The sequence below is a fragment of the Solea senegalensis genome, linkage group LG1, assembly GCF_019176455.1.
Source record: "Solea senegalensis isolate Sse05_10M linkage group LG1, IFAPA_SoseM_1, whole genome shotgun sequence".
Taxonomy (NCBI): Eukaryota; Metazoa; Chordata; class Actinopteri; order Pleuronectiformes; family Soleidae; genus Solea; species Solea senegalensis.
In genome coordinates this window covers 16,817,721-16,844,661 of record NC_058021.1, presented here as the reverse complement: position 1 = coordinate 16,844,661, position 26,941 = coordinate 16,817,721, and the positions used below count along the sequence as shown (strand labels likewise).

Here is a 26,941-nt window from a genome sequence, read left to right as displayed (position 1 = left end):
TTGGCTGATGTGTAAAACAGAAGAGGGAGAAATTAATTAACAAGATTCAGAGTTGCTTTATTTGCAGTTACAGTGGGTCCATGTGGGAGCGTTGCCTGGCTAATTGGTGCTTACACATATGAAGGCGGAGACGAAACAGATGTGGACAGAGATATAACATCTGATGTGCACATAATCATTTTTGACATGCAGCTAGTAAGCAAAAAAAAAATGCCCTGAGTTAAAGATATGTAAAAAAAATACAGACATACCCACTATCTATCTGTCGTCATTGCACATCGCCACACTGTACGCTGTACAACAAGGTTGCAGTCCTATCTGCTTATAAAAATATTATTTAACCACAGTAATCATAGCATAGCATGGTTTTATTTTTATTTAAAAAAAAATAATTTGAGGTGGAAATTACCCTTTTATTTTGTCTTGGATTATAGTTTACCTTTACCTTTGAAACATATAAATAAATTGTAAAGTATGACATAAAAAGTTGTAAAATGCCCATGAATGTAGTAAGTAATCAACGCAGCTACATGATCAAATGCAATTTCAGGTATTTTGATCCATTAATGACATATTGGTGCCTATACTGTCTATAGCTGCCACAGAGGCAACTGTCTTTTAACAGGAAGTTTGTGGGTTTGATTCCTTGCTCCACTAGTCTACATGCTATGTGTCCTTGGGCAAGACACTTAACCCCACGTTGCTCCTGCCGGCAGGGTGTCAATGGGTATGAATGATGTGTGATAGATGCACCATTTACCATCCATGTCAGTTCTTTTGTAGTCAACTATATTAAAGGTCCAGTGTGTAACATTTAGAGGATATGATTGTCATCTGGTAGAAAATGAAGATGAAATAATTATACTTAGGTTCTTATAAATGTCCCATCACCTGACTGTGTGGATTTGTTTTTGTTTTTATGATCCAAGAATGAGCCTTTTATATTTACTATACAAATACTGCCATTTTGAACCACCAACCCTTACAGTAGCCCACAATGGACAAAATAAACATCTTATTAAGTTTTGGTGTTAACTGCTACATAGTTCCTCCATGACACTTGGAAGGGAAGAGTGAAATGATGGATATTTAGCTGTAACATGCAACTTTGCCAATAAATGTCACAGAATTCTTCACACTGTACATTTAAAATATTCATTTTCTTATATGGTACTGTCCAAAAATCTCCAGAATATATGGGAAACATGTATGCAGTTAAATAACAATAATAATAATAATAATAATAATTACAGGGAAATGAAAAGCTTCTACAGGTGAAAGTGTCAAGTGTTTAGTGTGATTTACAATTAAAACTGAACAATAGTATCTGGCTCACGTAAATCTGGAGCCTGATTAATGTTACTGACACCTGTGTTTGAGTTAAACTCATTGGAAGATTGCTAATATACAGTATAAGACCAACATCCAGTCACATAATTCCAAGCCAAATGCAAATGATCACAGATATGAAAAACAACAAACCGGCTGTGCTTTAAAATTAAATCAATAAAAAAAAATTAAAAAAAAGACCTCTGACATCCATCAAGTCTCATTACAGTAATGTTTTTCCTCAATAAATATACAGTTTCACAGTTGTTATGGGGAAATTCAACCACAGCAAAAACAACTTGTGCAACATAGTGATTATGTCTCATGTTCCTTCACAACTTTTAGTTAGAAAGAAGAAGTAAAAACAGTCAAAGTGGTTTCTAAATAACATGTATAATGATATAATTGATAATGTGTTTTTTTTTTGTACGTACATACTACAAGGTTCAAGGTGTTACAGTTAAATCGAAAGAATATACGTTCTACAGCGGCATTTCGACACAAAACTGGTGGATGTCTATTGGGCTTGCATTTCCAGTATAACAGCAGAACTCTGTGGTGCAGTCTGAATAACAGTTGTCGGCCCTCTCTCCTCCTCCTTATTTCTCAACACTTGACAGGGTAAAATATGCAACAGATGTTTCCGCAACTTTTGTGAGAGCAAGTAAAGCAGAGGATTCATGCAGCAGTGAGAATACGCAAGGATCAGACAAATATGATAGGCAATGTGGAAGCTTTGCTGTACATTACATTTTTCGTAGGTTTCAAACCCGTCAAACAAAACCATAACATTATAAGGGCCCCAGCAGATGAAGAACGCTGCAACGATACAAAATACCACCACTACTGTCCTGTATTTTTTCCGGTTTGAACACTGCAAAACTGTCTTGAGGATGGCACAATAACAGAAAACAATGATGGCAAATGGGAGGAGGAAAAGCAGTGACAGCTGGAGAATGGCTCCCAGCTTGAAACCATCGTCTTGAGAGATAGACTCACATGTCATTGTTGTATCCTGCTGATATGTTGCCTTCACATTGATAGCCTCAACAAAGGACGTGCCGATGCTGATGCACCATGCAGCTACACATACTACGACCGCACACCTCTGCCTTCTCACATAGTTGTTTGGCCATTTGTGAAGCACCACGATAATGAAACGATCCACAGTCATGGCAGTCAGCAGAATGACACTACTGTACAAACCAACAAAGTACGCAGCAATTACAAATTTGCACAGAAAATCCCCAAATACCCAGTGGTGCAGATAATAGGTGGCCACGAAAGGAAGTGTGGAGGTGAAGACCAAATCAGAGAATGCCAAGTTCAGGACAAAGAGATTTGTGACATTTGTCAGGGTCTCGTAAGTAAAAATGACGAACAGGAGGAGGACATTCACTATGACACTGAGGATGAAGACCAAAATGAAAAACACACCAGTGATGGTTGAAAAGTCAAACAAGTCACACAAATATATCGGCCCATCCCTCATGCTCAGCCCTCCATTGCTCATAGTGTAGTTGTTCATTGTGGATTTTCTAAGAGACAGAAGGACACAAATGTCATTGAGCCTGGTCAGACCTTTCAATTGAGCATTTTTGATTTAATTCAAGACTCTCAGGACATCTGAAGAAACTTATGTACAAACGTATAATTACAGTGAGTACAAAGCAACTTACCTCGAGCTTCCAACGGAGATGTCTTTGGCTGTATTGTGGAAAATAAGGAACTTCGCTATAAAAGCAAAAGCTTGGTTCCTCTTTCTTGTAAGTCAAAGATGCCACACCAGTGATTCAGTGAATTCTCTGAATTCATAGGTGGACTGAAGAAATGTTAAAAAAAGGTTTACAACACAATAAACTTTATTATAAACACACAAGTAACACTTTTGACAAGAATGTATGTGTGTGTTGCAGGCTCAGTGATCGTTCCATCCACCATAGCCTCCATAAACTGCCCATGTAATATTGTCATCAATCTAAATGCAATCAAACAATCAAAAGTATTTATACACAAACCTTTGAGCAGTTTGAGAACACAACAACTGACCACCACTGGCCCATTTAACCCTCTGAAATTATTCTTCCCTTTGTTTGGAGAATTCGTACAGTCAACCAATTCTTACACGTCAGAGCTTACACATACATTACAAATAATCATGAATGACTTACTATTGATAATGAAGGAGGGACGTTGCACATAAGTATGAGCACAAAAGCATAAAAGCATACATTTGAAAGCATATACACACAATTTGATTGTAAAATAGACTCAAACACTCACAGACATCTTTATTTTACACTTTATATGATTTTGTATTAGGACCTCATTCTGTCCTGTTTTTAATGACACATATTCAAAAAGGAAATTACTGTGTGCCCCACACTGACATGTTTGAATCACACAGTTCCTACAAAAATTGTCAACAGCACATTCATACAGCCAATTTCTCATTATACCACATTCCAAAGATGTTCTGTTGGATTCAGATTAAGTGACAGAGGATGCCCCTTTTTGCTCTTCTATGGTGGATGCAGCCATTAAGGATGCACAGGAACTGCAAACGTCTGGCACAGGGTGGCTTTTAATACATCCTCTGTTAGTAACAAGTGGTCTAATATGTTATGAAGTACTCCCTACACAGTGGTTTCATGGGTATTTGCTTAAACGGTCCACAGATAGATGCACTTTATTCATCCCAACACTGGAAAATGTATGAAAACAAATATCAACAGAGCTCACTTGATTTCTTATTCACACCACTCTCTGCAAACACTACAAACAGTCGTGTGAGTGACCTCTGTGTTTGGTACAAACAACCAAGCCATGTAGTAAAAGTCGTGTTGACTACATTTCTCTGGCCGTCTGGCAAATAAATGTCTTGTCTACATGGTTTATGAAGTTGGTGCCCAGTCATCAGCCCGTTAAGTGTTGTTGCTAATAAAGTAAGTTTAAATCAGCTAATTAGGAATATGAGCCAGCAAGCTGTTGATTAATAATAATAACAACAATAACAATAATAATAATAATGCAACCACATTAGTGGCTCTGTGAGGCAGTTCTTAGGCTGCGCTATAAATTAAAGTTACAGAAAATTAACCATGCATGTGCCCGTAACATGTGTCGATTTCAATTATTTGTATGTTATACACATATCATTTTGAATTGGCTCTTTAAGAGAGACACCGGCTACATAGAAAACTCCTCCCCACTTGTTACCGATATGATTGTAAGTCGACTGGGTAAGTTGCGGATGCTGCTGCTGCTGCTGCTGTTGTTGTGGCCCCAGCTCTTGAGAATTTTCTTCAGGTGGTTTTTAAATTTAACCCCCACAAACACATAAAACACTGGGTTGAGGCAGCAGTGACAGACAGCAACATTCCGGCTTATGTAAAAAGCATATTCCAGAGGTTTACGTGTTTCACAAATTGCCACCAAATCCTTTGAATCGACTTCCTCTTGGTGCCAGTAATGCATTGACTGTAGAAATATCACAACATTGTATGGTGCCCATCCCACAAAGAAAACTACCAAGAGAATAAAAATGAGTTTCAAAGTTTTGTTCTTTTTCTTCCTTTGGGCATTAGGACGCAACAATCTGCAAATAATCTGGGAATAGCAAAAAATGAATACCACTGAACTGACTGCAAAGAGACCATTTTGCTGGTAGATCCCCCACAAGCTCCAGTATGACTTTGCATAGCCACAGTATGTGTGGTCTGTGACTTTGGTGAACACAAAGGCTGGACTGGCTATCAAGATACTCACGGCCCAAATGATCACAGACGCCAAGACACCGTAGAAGCTTGTGGTTGACATAATGTCAGACAGAGGATACATGACGGCCACGTAGCGCTGAGCAGTCATCAGGATGAGGAGGACGCCACTGCTGTAGAAACCAACGAAGAACACAAAGCTGACTATTTTGCAAGCAGTTTCTCCTAAAGTCCAGCCGTGTATGTGGTAGTAGGCCCAGAAGGGTAGACCCGTGGTGAAGAAAAGATCTGATACAGCTAGGTTCAGGATGAAAGCGTTGGTGAGAGACTTGAGATTCTCAAACTTAGCCAGTATCACAATGATGAGGCTGTTGCCGAACACGCTGAGGATCACCACGATGGAGTAGAAAACCAGGGTGAAGTTGCCTCCAAACTTTGTGACACTTGATTTGTCACACAGCTCATTTTCATAGTCATTGGAATAATAGTTTGAGTTATTGTCTGTGACCATAAAAGCTTCAGTGGTAGCCATTATTTCCTCAGGAAGAAGAAGAAAATCTGAATTGAATAAAAGGGATTCATCAATAAATAACCAACATTTTTGCATCACATTTCATAAACAGTGTTCACATTACTGAGCATAATCTAAAAGAAAACATCTTAGAAATTCTGTCAGGAAAAGCTTGATGATGAACTATTTTATGATGAGAACCAAAAATTTGACACACATTATATTATATTATAGAAAATACAAACACATGGCTCTAAATTCACTTTTGACAGAGAGAAACAAAGTATCAATGTACCTTACCTTCACAATGGCTGTGCATACACCAGTCTGTCATGCAGTGAAAACTTTGGTGAATTAGGATGTGTTCCTTAGGTACTGACCACCAAGGTGAAAATAAGTCAAACACAATTTTCAGATCATCCAAACACGTGATTGGACCATGTGAGAAGACATGTTCCCTTTAACTGGTTTCTTTTCTGATGTCATCACATTTTGTATTTTATGTGAAATTCAGAGATTGTCTCTCTGACGATATACTGCAGGTAACACATTTCGTAGTTATTTTATTATCATATATTGTATTATCTTGATTTCTGTTAAGGAAAAAATATATAAATCAAGGCTAATCTGCTCAAACCAAATTATCTCACAATACTTTCTGTATTTAATAAAAATAAATGATTGTTAATACTACTACTAGTATTACTACTACTACTACTACTAATAACTATTATTATTATATCACATCTCAACTTTTCATCTTGACATTTATTACATTTCATTTAATACATTTTCTATTTAATTTTCTATTATTATCAGTGGTCACGTGTAAATCAGCTGGTTGTGAATACATATTGACAAGCTCTTCAGGGGTGGAGTGGCTCAGTGGTTAAGACCGGTACCTAATGTGCGAAAAACATCATGGTCACAACAACATGGTCACAATGGTCGCAAGTTCGAGTCTACCCCTCGCTGATTGTACTTAATTCCATTGTAAGTCGCTTTGCATAAAAGCGTCTGCTAAATGACATGTAATGTTTACATATATTCTAAAATTACTTTTAACAACGCAAAACATGCATTGAAGGCTTTTTTAACATATATATATACATAAACACACATACATAGTGTGTATATATGTGTGTGTGTTTATATAAATATATATATTTATTTATATATATATATGTATAATGTACTTATTATGGTCTCAGATTTCTGTTTTTCAGATTTCTGTGTCTCTCAACCAAACTTCCCCAGCAGCAGATGGCGTCTGTTTCGTCGTTGAAACTGTCAATCACTCACAGTGCCCGCCCCCACAACGACAGCATGTTTCTGCTACTTCACCTATAAACCGGACACTCTGGACATATTTTCACATCAAAGTACGTGTTTAATTTCCATTTTATTTCAATTGTAAGGTGTTTTCAGTGATTTGTAACCAAAACGCGGCGGTTTATGAGGTGGAATTGATGTTATTTAATAACGAGGCCAGGGAATGGAGAGCTCACAGCAGGTGCATGCCTTAAATCCATTGTTTACGTTGCAGTTTGTTGCTTAAAAAACTATTTTTAAGTGATTTAAGTCAACTTGTCTACTGTAACACGACTGTCGGAGATACATCTCATGTCGGCGAGATGATGTCACTGTTGCTGCTTTCACCTGTCGTCGTTACAGTGAGGCTGGACCCCTCTCTGCGGGCAGAACGAGCTAACTTGGCTACGTAATGTGTTTTCTTCAGTGTGTCACACATCCACGCATGCTGAGTGTTGTGTTGTCAGCTTTATGTGGCCAGGATTCACAGCGATGTTTTTATGAAAGGGAGAGAGCAGGAAACCCATTTAGGACAGTACTATTTTTGTGCCGGTTGCGTCTTTGGTACAGGTTCACTTTTACACATGCTGGTGGTTTATTGTAGTGGAGGAACAGTGTCTTTATATTACGACAACATTCCAGTCACATGTTAAATAAATTTTAAATGTCTGTTTGAATCCTACTGCAGAGTCCTACTGCTCACGTTTTCTCCACAATGGCCTCCTGCTCGTCAGTTGGAGATAATCAACTGCAGAGGATTATCAGAGATCTGCATGGTAATTATGCTGTCCACACATACAATAACACACTTTACCTCACTGGTCACTGTATTAGGTACCCAGGACACCTCCGACATAACCCTACAAGTAATATACTGTAAAAAATGAATATTCTGCAATAATCTTTATTCAAAAAGCACCTTTTCTCAACCCATGTTACCACCACACCTGTTTGCTATTTCTATTGATCAGCGTCAGCAGATTGTTATTTAATTAATCAACCAATCAAGATAATCTATATATAAAAGGTTGTTGCGGCTCTAATATCATTTGTTATTGTAAGTCTGTTAATTATTAAAAGAAACGACAGAAAGAAATCTAGCCAAACACACTTGCTGTCTGTTTCTACCCCACATAAATAATTAATTGCAGCATCTTGTCAGGAGGTGTTTTGTGGATGGTGACGATCTACGTCTAATAGAGAAGTTGCATGGTGAAATGTGTGCATTTTACCTTAAACTATTTATTTTTACTTTGCACGGACATGTGTTATGTGTGTGTTTATGTGTTAATAACACCATCACCTTTTTTTTATTTAGATGCTGTGTTGGAGTTGAGTAAAGAATACAGGGAGTGTGGTGAACCCGTAACAGATGACAGCGCCAACCTGCACAAGTTCTTCTATAAGATAGAATATCTGCTCCAGGTGGGTTTACATAAATCTACTAGGGCAACAACTAACTTCTGTTATGTTCCAAAATATAATTTAAGGGGTGATGATGGAGGACATCTTAATATTTAAGAAGTGGGGATCAGCTCATTTTTTGCACTTACGCCAAGTTGTTTTTATTGACAGCTAACTAACTAACCACCATAATATACTAAATGTTTGAGATTTGAGAGTGTGATTACATGGCTCTGCAAGGGCCATGAGCTGATTTATAAAACTAAACTAAGTGGGTTAGGGTTATCTTGAAGTGTACATTTTACATGAAGTGACCTGAGATGGTAACATAATGACTGGTTGTTTTGAGCTTGTTTTTTAAAAGTCAGTCAGAATTTTTGTGCAATAGGGCTGTCACTTTTTGAGCCATAATTTCTCAAATAAATATGAACACAAAAACAACCCCTGAATGGGAAATCACTGACAACAGGAGGAAGCTACGACAGCATTTCAGTCACAACTGACAGCCAAGGCTACCGTCTTAACACCATTCCTGATAATATTTGTCATAAACAAAAGTCTGCCAACCTGATCGGGATCAAGTGTTCGGGATCATTTGTACCCAAATGTTTAAATGCACTTATTGTAGGTCACTTTGGATAAAAGCGTCTGCTAAATGACATGTAATGTAATGTAAGTGTGACTTTCAATTTCTTTTTTATTTTATTTTTTACAATAGATTTACGCAAGGACAATAATGCATGCTCAGAGCATGCAGATATCCCTGTTATATGTACGCAGACATTTATGAGCCCGCATTAGCTTTTTTTGTCTTGCTATCTGCAGAGAGATGTTTCTGGATTATAAGTGGTCTTCATGAGATGGAAACATAGATTCCAGATCAAGCATTCCACGCTGAAAAAAATATCAAGAAAAACTGACTGCCCTATTGTACAATCAACACTGCTGAGGCAGTGGCTATAATGACATCCTTCATGTTTCTTTAGTTTGACCAGAAAGAAAAGAAAACCTTTCTTGGCCAGAGGAAAGACTACTGGGATTACTTCTGTGACTGCCTGATTAAGATCAAGGGAGCTAACGATGGCATCCGATTTGTTAAATCTATCCCTGAGGTAATCTCCCAGTGCGACACAGTCACACTCTTCTTGTCTTCAGCCCTGTCATGGCGTGCAACACAAGTGCACACACACACACACACACACACACACACACACACACACACACAAACTAGCAATCCTGGTCAGTCAGGTACATGGAGTCTGTGCAGTTTCTTCTTCCTCTTCTGTCCTGGGAACCCACAGTGGTGAGCGTCATTCTCCACTAACTGTTGTTGTAGAATAGTCTTAGTTTGTGTACTTGTGCTTGTGTATCAGCCTGTGTGTCACAGACATCTGTTTTATTTATGTATATATATATATACATACATATATATACAGTATATATACATACATATATATACAGTATATATACATACATATATACAGTATATATACATATATATATATATATATATGTATATATATATATATATATAGATAGATATAGATACACATTATCATTATTATTATTATTTATATATTATTATTTAACAATGAAAAGCAGTAAAACCTTTATTAAAGTGGTAGGAAGATAACTTGTGATAAGGTATATGTGATTTGTTACAGTGTATTTGTTAAATAAAGCAAATATTATAAATTAAATATTAAACACATTGATTAAAGAAGTACATAGAGACGACAAAAGTATGTTTTAAAAAAAGAAAAAAAAAGTCACTTAATAACACTTCTTTAGTTTTAAGCCAAGGAAATGGTGTTATTGCAGAATTTGTAATACAGATCATAAACAGTGGACATTTTATTTTGGGAGTGATTTTTTTTGTTGTTGTAGTAGTTAATGAAGATAACCAGCTGAGTTATCGTTGTAAAAGTTCCTTATGAAGTCTACTTCAGCATCACATCAGTGTCAACTGCTCTCCTAATTTCAGTCACCAGCATATGTCGTTTTTCTCACATTTAACCAGGGAGGGTTAAATGTGTGTAAATGTGTTGAAAGTGATTGATAGATGGGCCAAAATGTGCAAGTTGTCAGATATTTGAATTGTATTTTAATCACAATATTAGCCAAAATAATCACAATTTGATTTTTTTTTTTTACCATATCATGTGGGATTTTTTGTGCCAGTATACTTCTCTTCAAATGTAACAGTTCAGTTGATAACAGCTGACAATAGTGTTGGGGAAATTTCTTACACATATTACTTTTACTATTCTTTTGCTCATCATCATCATCTTGTATGTTCGCTACATACATAACAGAGTCTCCAGCTGGTGTCCTTATGGTAGATCTGTGAGTCTGTTGTCTTAACTAAACCCCTCTCCATCTGTCAGTGTATTTGAATGTCTGGTCAGGAAAGTCTCCATGTGATGACGATGGACCTATTTCACCTTCATTTCTTTTGGGTTCATTTAAAACTAAATTTAGTTACATTTCTTAATACAAAAATAAAAGGTGACTATTTTAATTTATTTTATTTTGTTATTTTCAAGCAATGGTCACTGATAGACAGTTATATTTCATTTTTCCTTCAGTCTCTGGACTATACAAGTAGAACATACACTAAAGTGAATATTTTTGTGCATTCTCAGTTGAAGACGTCACTGGGTAAAGGACGGGCCTTCATCCGCTACTCACTCGTCCACCAACGTCTGGCAGACACGCTGCAGCAGTGTCTCATAAACCAGGTGGTCACAAGGTCAGAGGAGCCAGATGTATGCGCACACAAGTCTATTTATTTTCTGTGTTAGAAATCGTCTGGATTTGTTGTGGGGTTATGTGTTGGCATTTATGTTCACATCCTTTTGTAGGAAGTGTGACTCTCTGTTCCAGGTTAATATCTTATTTCTTCTTTTGCAAGAACTGCCCCACACTTGTAGACTTGTACACTTCCTCTTTTCAAATGATCAAGTGTCAATTTAGTTTAAGTTTTAAGTGTGTGTATGTGTACTCTATACAGTATTCATGCTCTTCATGTTTTTCTGTTTATATTCTTCCTATTCAGTGACTGGTATTACGCCCGCAGTCCATTCCTCAAGTGTCACCTCACAGCTGACATCATCAACCATCTTTATGAGCTCAATCAGATCCAGTTTGACGTGGCAGCCAGAGGCTACGACCTCGATGCGGACTGGCCGGCATTTGCAAGGTAACGAAAGGCAACTGTTTACACCTAACAGTTGAGTTGAGAGGTTAAGTATCATTCTGAGGGTGGAAATAATTACCAAAAATTATCGGATAACGACTTTAAGTATGATGAAATAACGCACCATGTAAGTTTGATTATTAGAGAATAATGGTGCAGTATTAGGTATTTCAAAATGTGAAGAAACACTTAATTAGCTGATCACTCAGCACAGTCACAGCTCTTTTTTTGGCTTGAATGTGTGTGCAAATGTGTGTATAAGAGGATGTGGGTGCCAACAGGGTGTGAACATTGATCACCATTCATCACGTCAACACCTTTGCCAAAACTTTTCACTTCCTTCTCATTAATTTGCACTTACTCTACGGGGAATGGTTACAGTTTTTTTCAAAGAAGAAATTGCGCTGTTGTTTTATGGAATTGTAATAAAGTGATTATTATTTAAATCCTGTTGTACAATTAAAGATTAGCTGCAAATACATTTAATTTGTTTCTTTCAAATTGTGATTATATTGTTACATATGTCATTTTTGTTATATTATAAAAAATGTGATCTATTTTAAATGTATTATATTAATACTGCATATATACATTAACTATGATATGTCTTAAGAGATTGAGGAAACAATAATTTAAATACTGCAAAATATTGCAAACTGTGTTTATGTTAGTTTGGTGTTTTGGTATCCTTCAGTCAGTCATTTTCTTCAAAATAGTAGTTGTGACATTTATTTGAAACAATGAAAAGGTTTTATAAATTGTGTTTCAAAAAAACGGAGATATTGCGCAGTGGGTAAACTTTCCACATAACATTTACCTGAGCATAGTTGTAGTAACTGTTAAACAGGAAGCTCAGCCCAGAATGTTATCTCTAACTGTCAGTTATTAACCATAGTTTAATCTGACTGTGCTATTTATGGTATTGGATTGCAGTAGATTGTATAAGATTGTCGTTTTACACCTATCAAAGTTTCTAATTAGAAAGATTAATATTAGTGTGTTTGAGTTTGTATGAAAACAAAGCTGTTGCCTGTAGCTACGAAATGACACAACATTTCCTGCTTCTTTCCTGGAAACTCTCGGCACAAAATACTAAGAAGATGCAAAAATCTTGTCTTTGTATAGCTACAACAAAATCACATAGTCCCTACCAGGAAATGGGGTCATATTAAGAAACAAGGGGAACTATTACTAAATGGTTATTGTAGATTCTGTCAATGTGATTTTTTTATGTTGGGATTAGACCGTTACCTTTTTATCTCATGTTTGGTTCATCTGATGTTAAAATATCTTAATATTTGGTGTCTCATTTTGCTTAAGGCGGACTTTAGGCTCGGCCTTGTCTGCTTTCCTGTGGAAGCCTCCAAGTCGTTGCTCCAGCATCAACAGTTTGGTTGGCAATTATTCACAGTCCCAGGTACATACTCATGACTGTATAAAGCCGCATGCAATAGTTGGGTTAAATGGCACATTGTGTTGATAAGTGAAGAAACATTAAGTAAATATTACTGTTGCATCAATAATCATTATTTTATTAACGTTTAATATAGAGGGGGAAAAAATGCATTTTCAGCATGAGCAAATCATTGACAACTTCATTAAATAACTTGGACTCAATTGACATGTCATTTTAATGACTTTTTGATATAGGCTTGTCTTTATTTTGTTCTGTCCAGGCACAAGAGTTTCTTCCGATCCCAGACTTGAATCACAGTCTCCTTAGTGAACTGGAGGAGCCCTCTCCCTGCAGTATTGCAGAGAATCTCCGCATCGAGCTGGACCAGTCTGAGCTGAGACAGCAGGAGCTTCTCGTACAGATTCAGGAGTTAAGCAAAGAAGCTATTGAGCTAAAGGGTGTGGTTAAAGACCTTCAAGGAGAGCTGGCAGCTCAAAGGTCATCTGGCCATTTAGTATCCACCGAAGCCCAAACTTGCCAAGAAATAGCTAATGTGGAGACAACGAATCATCTTCACACATGTAGGGAAACAATAAATAGTGAACTTCACGACAGACTCACAGCTGCTGAGGACAAAAATATGGATCTTATCACTAAGTTGGATCAATCACTTAAAGAAAAGGACCAACAAACAGCCAGCTACTGTGACTCAGCTTGGAAAATGCACGACCTACTGGATAAACTGAAGACAGCAGAGGAGGAGAGGCTAGACGCGAAGAAGGAGGCTGAAGACATGGCCAGGCACTCTGAGCGCTTATCACAGGAACTCAAACTCAGGGAAGAAGACTTGAGAAACAGTAAGGAGAAGCTAGCTGAAGTAAAAACTGGAGCCCATGAGGAACGGGAAGAGGCAGTCAGACGGTTGGAAGAGCTCCAAGGGGTGGTCAGTCGCATTCAAGGGACATTGAGTTTGAAAGAGAAGGAGACAGGGAACCTGAGAGCCCAGCTTCAGGATCTACAATTGTCACTGGAGTGCAGAGAACGGCAGGCAGAGGAACTAAGGAAAAGGCTGCAGCTAGAGAGGGAGGAGGAAGGGCAGAGATGTAGCATCAGTATAAGCCAGAATGAGGAACTTGAGAACCTCATTCTGGATTTAAGAAAAACTATAAAAAACAGAGAGAAAGAGCTAGTTATCAGTTCAGAGAGAATCAAACACTTGGAGGAGCAGGTGGAGAAATTAAATGTTGATGTTAATGAATTCACCTTTGATCAAACCAAAAACATTGAGGAGTACAAAACACAATGCAGCAACCTCACAGAAATAAACGCTAAGCTTCATCGAACAATAAAGACGAGTGAAGATAGCATCGCAGACCTAACAAAAAGCAGGGCAGCCTTGTTAGATCAGCTAGCTGTCTTGAAAGCTTCAGAAAAACATTTTAAAAATAGAGAAGAGGCAACAAATATGGACGTGGAAGCCCGAGAAAAGCAGCTTTTAGACGAAAACCTGCGTTTGGAGGAGACTGTTCAGAAGGCACTTGTCCAGGAGCAGGAAGTAGATGCTCAATTGAAGAAGCTAGAAAATGAGAATAGGGACCTTGTTGAGGTTCAGTCATTGTTAAAGAAGGACTTGGCAAGAGCTCAGCAGGAGTTTGACTCTCTTACCATTAAAGCTTCAGTGTTTGAAAAGAACCTCACAGTGTCCCAAAGAATTCAAGCAGAGTTACTTGAAAAACTCCAAGAAACTGAGACAAAACTCAGAGACCAGACCGTTAAATGTGAGCTTCTGCAGGCTAGAGCAGAGGAACTGGAGAGAAGGCCCGAAGAGCTGCATGATGAAAAGGGAGCTGCAGAGAGTAATGAGAAAATGCAGAAGCTTCATGTTGACCATCAGAGTTCCTCAGCGGAAAACAAAGAGGGCCCAGTCAGGCTGGTGATAGCTGAGGCTCAACTGGAGCTCAACTTAAGGGAGGTGCATCGACTTCGTGAAGAGGTGGTGGAGCTGAGGGCTCAGCTTCTCTCGGGAACTGCGGAGAGAATGAAACTTCAGGCCCTGCAGGAGGTGACAGAGGCTTCCAGAGAGGACCTCCGTGTTTTAGCCGAACAACTCAAGGCCCAGGTGGAGGATCTCAACCGCCGGCATGTGGATGAGATTCTTCATTCAAGGGAGCGAGAGGAGGCTCTTATCCATGAGCGAGACGTTGAGGCTCAGGCTCGAGTTGGCCTGGCTGCGGAGGTGACTGCCTCCAGGGAAGAGCTTAATAAACTGAAGCTGCGATATGAATCCTTGTGCCTCGAAAGCAGTGAATCCAGGGAGGCGCTCCATAGAGCCAACACAGAAACAGCTGAGCTTGGTGTCCATGTCTGTATGCTAACTGCTGAGAATGAAGAGGCCCGTCTGCGCTGGGAGGGCCTGTCGACAAGAATGCAAGAGCTGGAGGACGAGGCCACTCTGGAAGCTGAAAGGCTGAATAGCTGCAATGCAGAGTTGCGGCAAGCGAACCAGCACCTACTTAATCAGCTCCATAATGAGGAGGATGTGTTGGCAACCAAGCAGCAGTTGCAGAAGCTAAGTGAGGCCCAACAGGAGGCTGAAACTCTGAAAAAGACAAACCAGGATGAGATCGAGGCACTCCACTTCCAGCTGAGCAGCCAAGCAACAAACTATGACAGCCAGCTCCAGGTCAGGCTTAAAAAAAGTCAACTATTCGGTTTTATGCTTCCTTTTTATTCACATGCATTTTTGTAACCATGCTAATGTTACTCTCCAGATGTAAGCTAATTTAAGTGTCATATTCAGTATAAATTAGAAACTTAGAGGTAGAAGAATCTCAGTAAAAAGCTATTAGCTCCAGAATGCATCAGTACAAATCTATTGCAGTATCATTTTTATTTAGTCTTCCATGCCATTCACTTCTCATTTTTATTTCCATCCAGGGTGTAACACAAATGTTACAGACATTGAAATTACACCTGGTGACTGAGCAGGAAAAAGTGATGGATCTGGAGAACAAACTCAAAGAGCTCAAGGTGAGACAATGACCCGCTACTTGCACAGTTGCTTCCACAATATAATGAATCATAAGCAGGTAACTCCTAGGCCCATCCACATTACTTTTACAGGTTTTGAGGAGCTTTTGAAGTCTGATGGAAGAACGAAACTGAGCTTTTCGGTCATTAAATTTGTGCCCAACGTAAATCAAAAACTAAAATCAACTAATTCATGTCATGAAGTGGCTAAATCAGAGTTCAGATCTTACAATCCCCTGAAACTAAAGAGAACATGAGCAATTTAGAAAAGACAGATTTAATGTCCAGATGTGCATTTTATATATACATATGTGCTTATATTTTTATTGGTTGTTGGACGTCTGTTTTCACAAATGATAACTGTTCGTCATTCACGTTTTCAAAGATTAGATTTGAAAAAAAATTGATTTTTTTGCACATCCAAAAAAGCATATGCTGCAGAACACAGGGATAGGAAACCTCCCACAAATTGCATCTACATTCATCTAAATGTATATCGGTATATTTCGGATTGATTCATAAAATATGGAAATTTGCAGCTTCAACTTTGTCTGTTTTTCTACTGTAATCAAAACGTTATGGTCAAAAGTGTAATTCACAAAGAACCAGAAATAATGTCTGGCTTTGCTGTGTTGATTGCAGGCTGAGAATCAGAGATGCTGCCAACAGATTGAGGAGAAAAACCACCAGATGGCCGAGTATGAAAATCTCATCCAGCAGAAAGAAGGCGAGATAATCCATCTGAAAGAAAATTTATCAAGGTGAGATGCTGTATTCACAACCACACGTCCCGGACAAAATGAAAGCTCTGTGAAATGAAATGTTTCCAGCCGTGTGTGTGTGTGTTTGTTTTTATTTAGTATGGGTCTTGTGAGGAAATTGGTATTCTTGTTCTGATATGCAGGTCTGAGGAGGGTCTACAAGCAGCTCAGGAGACCTGTCAGGAGATGAGCGAAAATCTAAGGAGAGTCACACAGGACAAACAGAGCTTTGATCTCAAGACGGCTGCTGAACTCGATGACCTCTACCGCACTAAAATCAATTTGGAGGAGAGACTTGTGGAACTCATCAGGTAGAAACATACGTAATGAAACAAAAATGGAGACTCACACCCTACACACCCAGCAAAACAATCAGGTCCTGCTCTATGTAGTAACAAAATGTAAAGATAAAACAATGTCACTGCATTTTGTTTGTGAGTGAACAAGGAGAGCGGCGATGCCTGCATTTGCTGCCCAATGCATTCAAATTGGTCCAAGAATCCCAGCTTGTACCAACTACAGTATAACATGTGCATTTTACAAAAATGCTTTTTATCATTATTTGCAGGGAGAAAGACGCGCTTTGGCAAAAGACAGACGCCTTGGAATTTGAGCAGAAACTGCGTGACGAGGAGACGGAGAGGGACGTGAACTACTGTTTGGGCTGTCACAGTCAGTTCAGCTGGTGGCTCCGCAAGTACAACTGCAGGTCAGTTTTCTGCCACCAAAACCACATTTTCACTCACAATTCCTGTGAAACACTAGTGAACAAGAACCAAGTCTGAGTCACGTACGTGCATTGGCGTTTTATCTCGGCTTTCACTTCTGTAATACAACTGTGAAGTGAGAGACCCACCCAGACAACTATGCGGTGTCCATCAATGTGTCTTTATTGTCAGGACCTGTAGTGAACTTGTAAACGATTCGGTGCCATGTAATGGGTTGTAGCAAAATTTGAGGATTGACAGTTCTTTTTCAAAGAAAATTGTAAATCTGTTCATTCTCAGCACATCGCTGAATTATTTAAAATATATTCCTGTGAAAGCAACAAGATCATAATACTGAGAAAGTAAATGAGAACAACATAAACAATTTAAAACAGCAGCAAAATGGTGAATAAAGAGAATAACGGACGATAAAGTGGTTGAAAATCAATGCACCAGAATAGCCGTGTTTTAAAATAACAAGTAAACCACAGATTGTACATTATCTCATCTGTCTTCATTTGACTTCCTCTTTTAAAGAACGTTGCAAGTGTCATTATAGTATCACTCTTCCTGAGAATAAAATAACTTTCAAACCAACCCATTCAATAAAAAAGTTTTTTGAAGTGTTTTTTAAATAGTTTTTTATTTGTGGTAAAAGATAGAAAAAAGTCTGTATGTATGAACAGATTTGAAACATGCCTTGCAGCATTACTCACTCACATAAATAATCCTCTGTACACAGAATACATTTCAAGATACTGAGTCATCTCACTCACTCCATCATGCTGTGTTTGCTGTTTTCTTTAGGCTGTGTGGGCGTCCCTTCTGCTACTACTGCTGCAGCAACACGGTGAGCACCCAACAGGGCGGCAACAGAGAGCGATGCTGCGCGGACTGTTACAACCAGCACAGTGCAGTAGTGGAGCGCCACCCACAGGAGGAAGTGGCTCACAGCACGCCACTGACACCTTTCAGCCGTTTGTTGCAGGCCGGGAGAGCTGTGACCAGTGTGTCTGGTAAGACGATGGCTTTTATTACTTCACCCCATGGAGTGGGAGTGAAGTATTGTGTGTGTGTGTGCTTGCATTATGAGCAACAGAGACCTGCTTGTGATAGACACACACGTTGCCCAAGAATTTTGATCCTGACGTCACAGAGTCTGTTATAAATATAGGCCGACAGAGGCTTGTTGCGTGAATGGTGTGAATTCTGCCATCTCCGATTGCCCTGTTTTCATAATCAATGGATCTGTCGATTGTTTTCTTGATTAATTGAGTAATTTTTTACCATATAACAAATAAATGATTAAAATGTAATCATACTGGATTGTGGACAAAACGTCAGCATTTCCAGGTTTGAAATTATTATTTATTGACATTTTAGGGACCAAAAAAATGACTCGATTAATCAAGAAAACAATCGACAGATTAATCGAATAATTTTTTTAGTCCATAACATGTCAAAAAAATGTTTTTTTGAAACCTGGACATTATGACGCTCTCAAATGTATTGTTTTGTCCACAATCCAATATGATCAAACTACCGTATGGTAATTTATTTGTTATATGGAGCAAAGAAACCAGAAAATATTCACAAGTAAGAAGATGAAAAATCAGAAAACCTGTTGTAACCTGTAATAATGAAAAAAAAGTAAAAAAAAAACTATGAAAACTCATAAATGTCAAATAATAATGTATCTGCACAGAACACAGTGATACGTTATTTATGAGATAAGAAAGTAATGAAAACGCAATAATAAACATGGTACTGTTTGTTTTTCAGGAGAAAACGAAGATGACAAACGGGATGATGGTGTTTTTGACATCATCACTGATGAAGAAGTGAGTGTCGTCAGTGACTCCCTCTCGTTTGCCACTGCCTGCTCTCCCGAACACGGGCAGCAGGGGGCAGCACAACTGTAAGTATCGTTCATGGAGTCGGTCACAGTGGGATTGAGACTGCAGCACAGTCAGTGGTCGTGATTGTGAAACACAATGTTCCAGCATTATACATGAGCACATCTGATTCAACACATGCATCCAGTATAATCTGTACAATCGCAGCCAGAAAGTCACATATTATATCAAGTTTATTCTTTTTTTCGTGCAATAGTCGGGTATTTTGTATTGTCACAGCAATGTTAAAGGTAGTAAATAATAAAAAAATGCATTATAAACACCAGGGATTATAAGTAATATGTCAACAAAGGAATTATAGACAAACTGATAAAAATGTGTTTGTTTTTTCTAGAAGCAGCAGTGCCAGTGCAGGTGACATCACATCCGAGGACACTGAGGACCTCAGTGCTGCAGTACAGGACGCAGAGATTTGCTTGCTGAAGTCGGGAGAACTTACGTGAGTTTATCACACGCAGTGAACGTTTACACTGAAATTTACGTGAATGCAGAAGTTTACCGTTTACATGTGCAGTGGATTGGGTCAAAATGTTAATGTCAAAACTTTCAGAGGAACTTTCATAACGATTTCCTTGGATTAAACGTAAAGCTTACTCCTAAAACAGGAAGTGAAATATGAGACTAGGAACAGCTTCTCTGTTACTTGATTATGTGGGACCTCTGTTACAACAAAAGGTTTGGGGGTTTTTTGTAGGCTGCAAGAAACTATGCAAGTCCTCATGTCAGCAACTATGGTACTGTGAATTTTGAAAGGAAACTGATTTGACTTACACGTCTTGACAAAACACTAGTGTTGTAAGACCCAACGTCACTTGTTGTCTTGGTCAAGACCACAAACTTAACATAAGGGAAAGTTGGGTTCATGGAAACAAGAAGCTGTGGGTTGAGCTAAAATGTTGGCAAGTTTTCAAAACACAAAAAAACAAGTTGCATTACAACATACAGCAAACAATACACAGCACGTTACCATTCCCTCAGTGGAGTGAAAGAGATGAGAGTGTAGAGTCAATTAATGCACTTCCATTCTGTGAACAAAATGCATATCATTGGGTATAAGCAGACAGGACTTTAGTTGTGTTCATGTTTTGCTTGTATTGCTAATCTTAAATCCAAATACACTTAGACTGTCATGTTGTAGTCCCCTGTGTGTTGGCAATCTGGGCTCTAGACATGCAAAAATACATTTAAAATGCATAAATGTCGTACGAGGCACAAATGAAAATACAATGCACCTGATGTATCCCAAACTAAAATGTAGTCAGGGTTATTTGTTTTCGTATATAAAGTCGTAGATACAGCATATCTGTGTTTTTTACGCAACATAAAAGCTTGTGGTGGTTTGTAATTCTTTGCTATTTCAGTGCACTGCTATTATTTTTAGTGAATAAAAGTTTATCTTAGTTAGTCTTGGAATAAGTAAGATAATGAGAGTAATAGTCAGTGACAGCTCTCCTACACTGTGAACCTTTGCCCCATGCTGCAGTCTTTCTGTCCCCTTCACAATCGATGAAATCTCTGAGTTTGGGGACGGCGCCCAAGAGCTTTTCATCAAGTCCAGCTGTTACAGCACCATCCCCATCACCATGAGCATCCCCGGGCCCACTGTCACCTGGACTTTCACCTCGGAACCTAAGAGCATCTCTTTCAGTGTGGTCTACAGGGAGAGCACAGAGACGCCGCTGGAGCAAGCTAAGGTAAGACGTGGGGATAAAATAGCTTGGTTCATTAAGCTGTGCAGCCATTGAAAGGAAATACACAGACATGAGCAAATATAGGAAACTTAAATGAAATCATTTAGCTGTGTGTCACTTCATCTTGAGTGAATAAACACAGTCAGGAGGAGGATGTTTATGTTGCTCTCATACTGCTCAATGTGTTAATTAGCAACCTATTGATAAATAAATTTGGACAAGTAAACCTCAAGTGTGGTGATCCTTTATGTCAGTGCTGTGTTTACAGTACGCTGCTGCTGCTGCAGCTGCAGGGATGCTCCTTTGGAATGAAGCACTACACTTACGTCAAAGTCAACAACACTATTTGTTCATGCTCTATTTGTGGAAGAATGTTAAGTCTCTCTTAATATTTACCTTCCACCTTGAAAAGAACAGGTACTCTTGCAGTTAACCTGCCAGTTGCTGTATTCTGTCACAAAGGGAAACAATCAAAAAAGACTTGTCTTTACGTTTAAATTTAATACTACATATGCTGTTGACTCTGTGCAGATATTTCTCTCTGCTGTCACCGTACATTTCAAACCTGATTTCTGTGGGGGGTTTTTCTCTCTCTGCAGGTTTTAATCCCACTCACTCGCTGTAACTCCCACAAAGAGACAATCCAGGGGGAACTAAAGGTCAGAAACCCCGGAGAATACACACTCATCTTTGACAACTCCTTCTCCAGGTCAGTCACCCTGTTCCTTTCTTGATTGTCAAGGAAAAAAAAACCCTATTAACTCTGAGCAACAATTCTGAACTAGACCAGAATGAGCTAAAGGCAAACATTTCTGTCTGTCCTGATAATCAGGTTCATCTCAAAGAATGTGCTGTATCACCTGAGTCTGGCCAAGCCCGTGGTCTACGATGGCACTGACCTCCCCTGACTGTGACATGAGGAGCTCATGGAAGCTGTGGAGTTCACTTTCATGACACCTTTCATTCAGAGCGCTTAAACTCACAAGCAGGAGTTCCAGGTACCTGGGTCGCCGTCTAGTGACTCACTCAAACAGTTCCGCGATTTACACTAGATGTGAGACTGAATGTGAGCATGCGCTCCATCATATAAGCTTAATGTTGTCATTTAATTGTAGAATTATTTATTAGATTTGCATGAACTTACATTTTAACAGGTTTTGTGAACTTGTAGCAAAGGTTTGCTGCTTCCTGGAAATCGTTAAGCTGCTGTTCTCTTCATCTTTAGGTCAAATTGTTCAGTTTCTCTTTATTTGCATCCATCACATGAAGAATACTGTTGTTAAAATTTGAAAGGGAACAGGTGAAATGGTTAAATAACCTCTATTATAATCAGAATCACAATACTTTATTAATCATACAACATATTTATCAGTTTATGTATTACTTGCAGAAAGAGATTCTAAGCTCACTGCGACTTCTTAGTTGTAAAATGAAGCGTAAATATATTTTAATTAATTCTTATAAGAAGCAGACAGAAGAATCTTTTTTGTGACTTATCCTGAGTATTAAACATATCAAATCAAAATGTGTTGTCACAGTGATGCAAAAATAATACATGTCAGTAGTGACATAAGACAGTTACTGCTCAGTAAACCCACACAAAATAATAAAAGGAGAGTTTAACAGCATGGTGTAAATGATATAACAAAACACTGCAAAGAGAGTTGACTTGAGTTTGTTTTAGTCTCAAAAACAGGTGTATTTAGAACAGGTGTTTAACCGATTTAGTTTTTCTTTTATAAATGCGTATTTGTATTTATAAAAGAGTATTTGTATCCAAAATGGCCACAATAATCTGATTTTAAAGTTCACACTTAATATAGCTTGTCCTTTTTTCACCTGAAAATCTAGGGAATTTTTTTTGCTGTGTAATCCTGATCACTGGAAGAAGCAGGGATTCTGACTCTAAAGCTGCAGCTGCAGCACATCATTCAGCTTTAACTGCCTTCACTCAGCAGGCTTCACTTTCTGATGACTGCAGATGCAGAAGAGTGTAAACACTAAGAATGTGCTCGTACTACACCCTTCCAAAACAACTATGACTCATGCACCCTGTATCGTAGTGTGTAATAATAAGCATGGAATTAAAGACAAATTCATTAACGTTATGTTTTTATTAGTGTACAATCACCTGCACAGTCACATGATGGTGTAGTTTTTATCACCCCAGAATGAGCCTTGGTTCTCCACCACACTTGAGGTAAGGGGATATTCAACATTTACCAAGAAATGTTGCTAAATTCTACACAATGTACCTGTTTAAGCATTTAGTTTTTACTTTGTGTGCATAGTACGAGTCATCACTCGTGTTTTTCATATTTTTGACAGCGGAGTGATGTTTCTGCATTTGCTTAGCAGGGATACTGTTGCCTATTTTGTATTTATAGCCGGCTTTTATAGATGGAAGGAGTTTGAGTTTTACTACCGTTACTGTTTACTGTTGCTGTGTCTTCAAATTACACAAAGCCGAAAAAATCAGTTTTGTACTTGAAGTTGTCCGGCGTGGACTCATGCGAAGTAGAAAATGAAAATATCTCTATTTTGAGTGTCTTACAGCTAAACCTTTGATCATACTGACTGACCTCTAAAGTGTCTTCCAACATTTTATAACGTTTCGTTTTGAATATATTCTGACATGAGGAGGAGGAATCTCACTTTTTATACATCTTCATAACAAAGTAAGAAGAGTGATACATTGCCAAATACTACATATATTGGGGGGAATGTATTTGTCTTTTTTTCTGTTTTGCTCTGAAAAGGGAGTTTCTGTTTCGATGACATTGCAACACGACGGCAATATTATGCACTTTTGAAAGGGCTTTCGTCAGTCTGCTTCCCATGAGCCTTTGTGCCATTTGATGAATGGTTTTCATTTTCCATTGTATCTAGTGAGTGTGTGTGTGTGTGTGATTGTAGTCGAGGTTTACAGCTGGATTGACCAGAGAGACTTAACCTGTAATTGATTGTTGACAATGTTTTATTGAAATGTAATTTATGTACTAAAGATTTATAATGGAGCCTATTCATGATTACGAGCAAATAAAAGAGGATAAAGTGATAATAGTGTGTGATGCCTTTGTCATCATCAGAGCATGTTGATAAGTCTGGATTTTTAGGACTTGAGCACTGACTGCATTTACATGCAGAAGTTAAAAACGATAATAAATTGGCATGGGATATTAAAATGTTATCAGACTCGGCTAATGGGATTTAACGCCGACTTCAAACGTCAACACTGGGATCCAGAACAAACACACAATCCACCTTTATAAGGAGATCCTGCTTTATTGTCGTTTAAAAACCTAAAACAATAACACAGCTGCTTTTGCTTGTCTGTACTAAACCTAAAGAGCCACCATGCTCAAGAATCAGAGGCTTGACATGTTCCAACAGTTTATGTGTAAGACTGATTTGGACCTGATCTCTGATCTTAGCAACAATCTTCATCCTCTTTCTTTTAAAAAACAAAAAAAACCTTATATTCAAAATGTCAAAATGGTGTTGCAGAATTGAGGCACTGCTGTATACACCCGCCCTGACAGAGAACTACTGGTACAGTAATGGTCATTTGCTGATAATTGTTTGCCACAACATTTTGGGCAAACACCTGCATGTCCGGCTTGTGTCCTGACCACTGGCTGTTTAACAAAAACGGCCGAACTCTTCCAGTTTGAAGAGTGAATATCAAGAAGTAGTGGTTAACCACCAGGGGGCGACTCTGCTGGTTGCTAAAAAGAACTCTATTTAAATGGAAATCTATATTAAAATGAGGCTCATTCTCAGTTTATCCATAAAGTCAGTGAACCGTTCTTGAGGACTTTTGCAGCTCTTCCTCAATAGATCCTAATGTCAATTCATAGAGGAAAATAAAGCACAAATGGCAGATACGTGTGGACACCTATGTGACCTCTGCAGCTGCTGAAACTGTCATGGCTCTGGTCAAATCTCGACACGTACATGAACAGGAGTTCATTTTGTAACATCTATTATTACTATATTCAGTCCATGCAGTGTTTCAAACCAAATGTGTGTCTCTTCAGTGTATGGTCCCGCATTGATACGTATCACATACTGGAGTGAGAATTGATGCAGCTTTTTGCTTAAAAGCATGTCCTGAGTGTTGACGTCATTAACCTGCACAGTAGCAGTGTGGCAACATCAAACCGTGGAGGAGAGCGTCGTCCTCGAGCACAAATTGTGTGTCGGAATTCTCTCCATAAGTGATCAATAAAGGTGCATTATCATCTTACATAACTCCTCCTTTAGTACAGAGTGGTCTTACAAATATGACTGTTTGACATTATTGTTGTTTATGACAAAAAAAGGTATTTGTGCACGTGTGTGTCATATGGGAGGGCAATCGCATTAAGACGCAGGACATTTGTAGTTATGAATGAAACCAGCGAATCTGTTCTGTATCAGAGGTGGACAATGTGGCAGGATTTTGTTATTGAGTTATGTTCTCTAATCTAACCTCTACAGGTACATGAGCTTTGAACAGCGTGTGCATGTGTGCCTGCAAAAGGTATTGTGCTTGCAAGGTGTCTGTCACACAGATAGTGTTTATGTCGCAGACGTCATTCTGCTTCTCAAGGTTAATGATCTCATTGTAAATCATGTCACATCCACCCCTCACTCTGCCTGCTGCCCTCACTGAATCTGCACAGTGGCTGTGTGCACATGTATGAACGTGTGCACTTCTACTGTATATGTTACCACTGCGGGACCTTCTTCTGACAGAAACACTGATCATGTCAGGTCCCGTGGTCCTTATGGAGAAGTCTTGGTCCTCATGAGGCAGAACCTCTTTTCTGAGGAACTGGTCAATTTGAAGGCTAAGATTTAAAGGAATACTTCACCGATTTTAGCTTTGTAGCTTTTTAGCTTTGTATTACAAGGGGTAGTGTTTTTGAAAAATGGTGCTTCCCAACCTCAGTTCCCCCTGAGTCGAGAAATATCTTCATTCTTTTCTTTGTGACGTGCCCACCAGTGACACTTGGTCCTGTTAGCAAAGATGGGTGACACTGTCCCATTCCCCTACAAGTGGGTCTAAAAAATCCGAGCCGTGGTCCAAGGCTTGACCCACTCGTAGGGGCACAGGATCTCATTCCCAGAATGTAAACAGTGTCCGCCATCTTTGCTAACATAACAAATAATAGAATGAAGATATATCTCAACTACCCGTTTTCTAGTAATACAAAGCTAAATGCAAATGGTTAAGAATTCCTTTAAATTGTGGTTAGGCACAGTGCAGTGTCCTAGCTTCACTAACCTGTGCATGTGTGTTTACTTGTATTTATATCTTTGTGAGGTCCAAAAAAACGTAAAAACCTATCTTTGTGGGAACATTTTGTCAAGGACCCACAATATTAAAGGGCTTTGTCAAGGCGAAGACCTGGTTTTAGGGTTAGAATTGGGTTTAGGCTTTTAGTTGTGGTGGTTAAGGTTGGGGTGTGTTGTGTGTTGTGTGTTGAATGTTAATGCAGCACTGAATGCACACACATGCAGAGATGAGGTAATTTACACACTTCAACTGATTGCATTCTTGCATATAGAGCATAAAATGCACATAAATTCCCCACTGACATAATACATGGAATCCTATAAACACACAGTTGTGATGAAGAGCACGTCTCTATACAGTAGTCCTCTCCTCCTCTGTCCTGGATATCGTTTACTTGACGGTTACACAGACATTCCCGTTGGAATAGCGGGGAAACACTTCTTTATTATCTCTCATCAACGTCTCTCACTCTTAAAAACAATGTAATATAAAACATCCTACGATGTGTTTCCACAGAGGTTTCGTCGAGCACACTGTCACATTTGTGGGTTACCTGCCGGAAATGTGTCATAAATCATTTATCTGAACTACTCGCGTGTGAAGTGATTTGCTCCTCGCGGCTCTTCACAGTTTAAGCTTCACGAGCTGATAAGAGTAATTTAGAAATTGCAGGAGACCTGAGGTGT

At 38.7% G+C, this 26,941-nt stretch overlaps 3 protein-coding genes across 3 annotated transcripts; 1 reads left to right on the top strand and 2 right to left on the bottom strand.

Moving 5' to 3' along the window:
* Positions 1-1,521: 1,521 nt before the first annotated feature.
* On the bottom strand, positions 1,522-3,091 carry LOC122773592 (chemokine XC receptor 1-like). The gene is made up of 2 exons (XM_044032407.1): positions 3,009-3,091; positions 1,522-2,867 (listed from the first exon to the last, which is right to left on the bottom strand). Exon 2 carries the CDS (start codon positions 2,855-2,857, stop codon positions 1,847-1,849), a length of 1,011 nt encoding a protein of 336 aa, XP_043888342.1. The 5' UTR covers positions 2,858-2,867; positions 3,009-3,091; the 3' UTR covers positions 1,522-1,846.
* A 504-nt stretch (positions 3,092-3,595) lies between these two features.
* On the bottom strand, positions 3,596-5,948 carry LOC122773504 (chemokine XC receptor 1-like). The gene is made up of 2 exons (XM_044032294.1): positions 5,857-5,948; positions 3,596-5,603 (listed from the first exon to the last, which is right to left on the bottom strand). Exons 1-2 carry the CDS (start codon positions 5,888-5,890, stop codon positions 4,519-4,521), a joined length of 1,119 nt encoding a protein of 372 aa, XP_043888229.1. The 5' UTR covers positions 5,891-5,948; the 3' UTR covers positions 3,596-4,518.
* A 922-nt stretch (positions 5,949-6,870) lies between these two features.
* Positions 6,871-24,032, top strand: LOC122775087 (FYVE and coiled-coil domain-containing protein 1-like). The gene is made up of 18 exons (XM_044034820.1): positions 6,871-6,938; positions 7,556-7,643; positions 8,186-8,292; positions 9,258-9,383; positions 10,917-11,023; positions 11,330-11,473; positions 12,791-12,887; positions 13,147-15,549; positions 15,804-15,896; positions 16,539-16,657; positions 16,801-16,968; positions 17,226-17,366; positions 18,172-18,380; positions 19,147-19,282; positions 19,615-19,719; positions 20,764-20,974; positions 21,571-21,680; positions 21,804-24,032. The coding sequence occupies exons 2-18, from the start codon at positions 7,583-7,585 to the stop codon at positions 21,877-21,879; spliced, it is 4,413 nt and encodes a 1,470-aa protein (XP_043890755.1). The 5' UTR covers positions 6,871-6,938; positions 7,556-7,582; the 3' UTR covers positions 21,880-24,032.
* The last annotated feature ends 2,909 nt before the right edge of the window (positions 24,033-26,941 follow it).

Coding starts and splice junctions, on each gene's coding strand:
- LOC122773504 (XM_044032294.1), bottom strand. CDS start 5,890: ATGACAGACTGGTGTATGCACAGCCATTGTGAAG. Junction 5,604..5,856: donor TATGCACAGCCATTGTGAAG/GTAAGGTACATT, acceptor TATTCAATTCAG/ATTTTCTTCTTCTTCCTGAG.
- LOC122773592 (XM_044032407.1), bottom strand. CDS start 2,857: ATGAACAACTACACTATGAGCAATGGAGGGCTGAGCATGAGGGATGGG.
- LOC122775087 (XM_044034820.1), top strand. CDS start 7,583: ATGGCCTCCTGCTCGTCAGTTGGAGATAATCAACTGCAGAGGATTATC. Junction 9,384..10,916: donor TTGTTAAATCTATCCCTGAG/GTAATCTCCCAG, acceptor GTGCATTCTCAG/TTGAAGACGTCACTGGGTAA. Junction 17,367..18,171: donor CTCCGCAAGTACAACTGCAG/GTCAGTTTTCTG, acceptor TGTTTTCTTTAG/GCTGTGTGGGCGTCCCTTCT.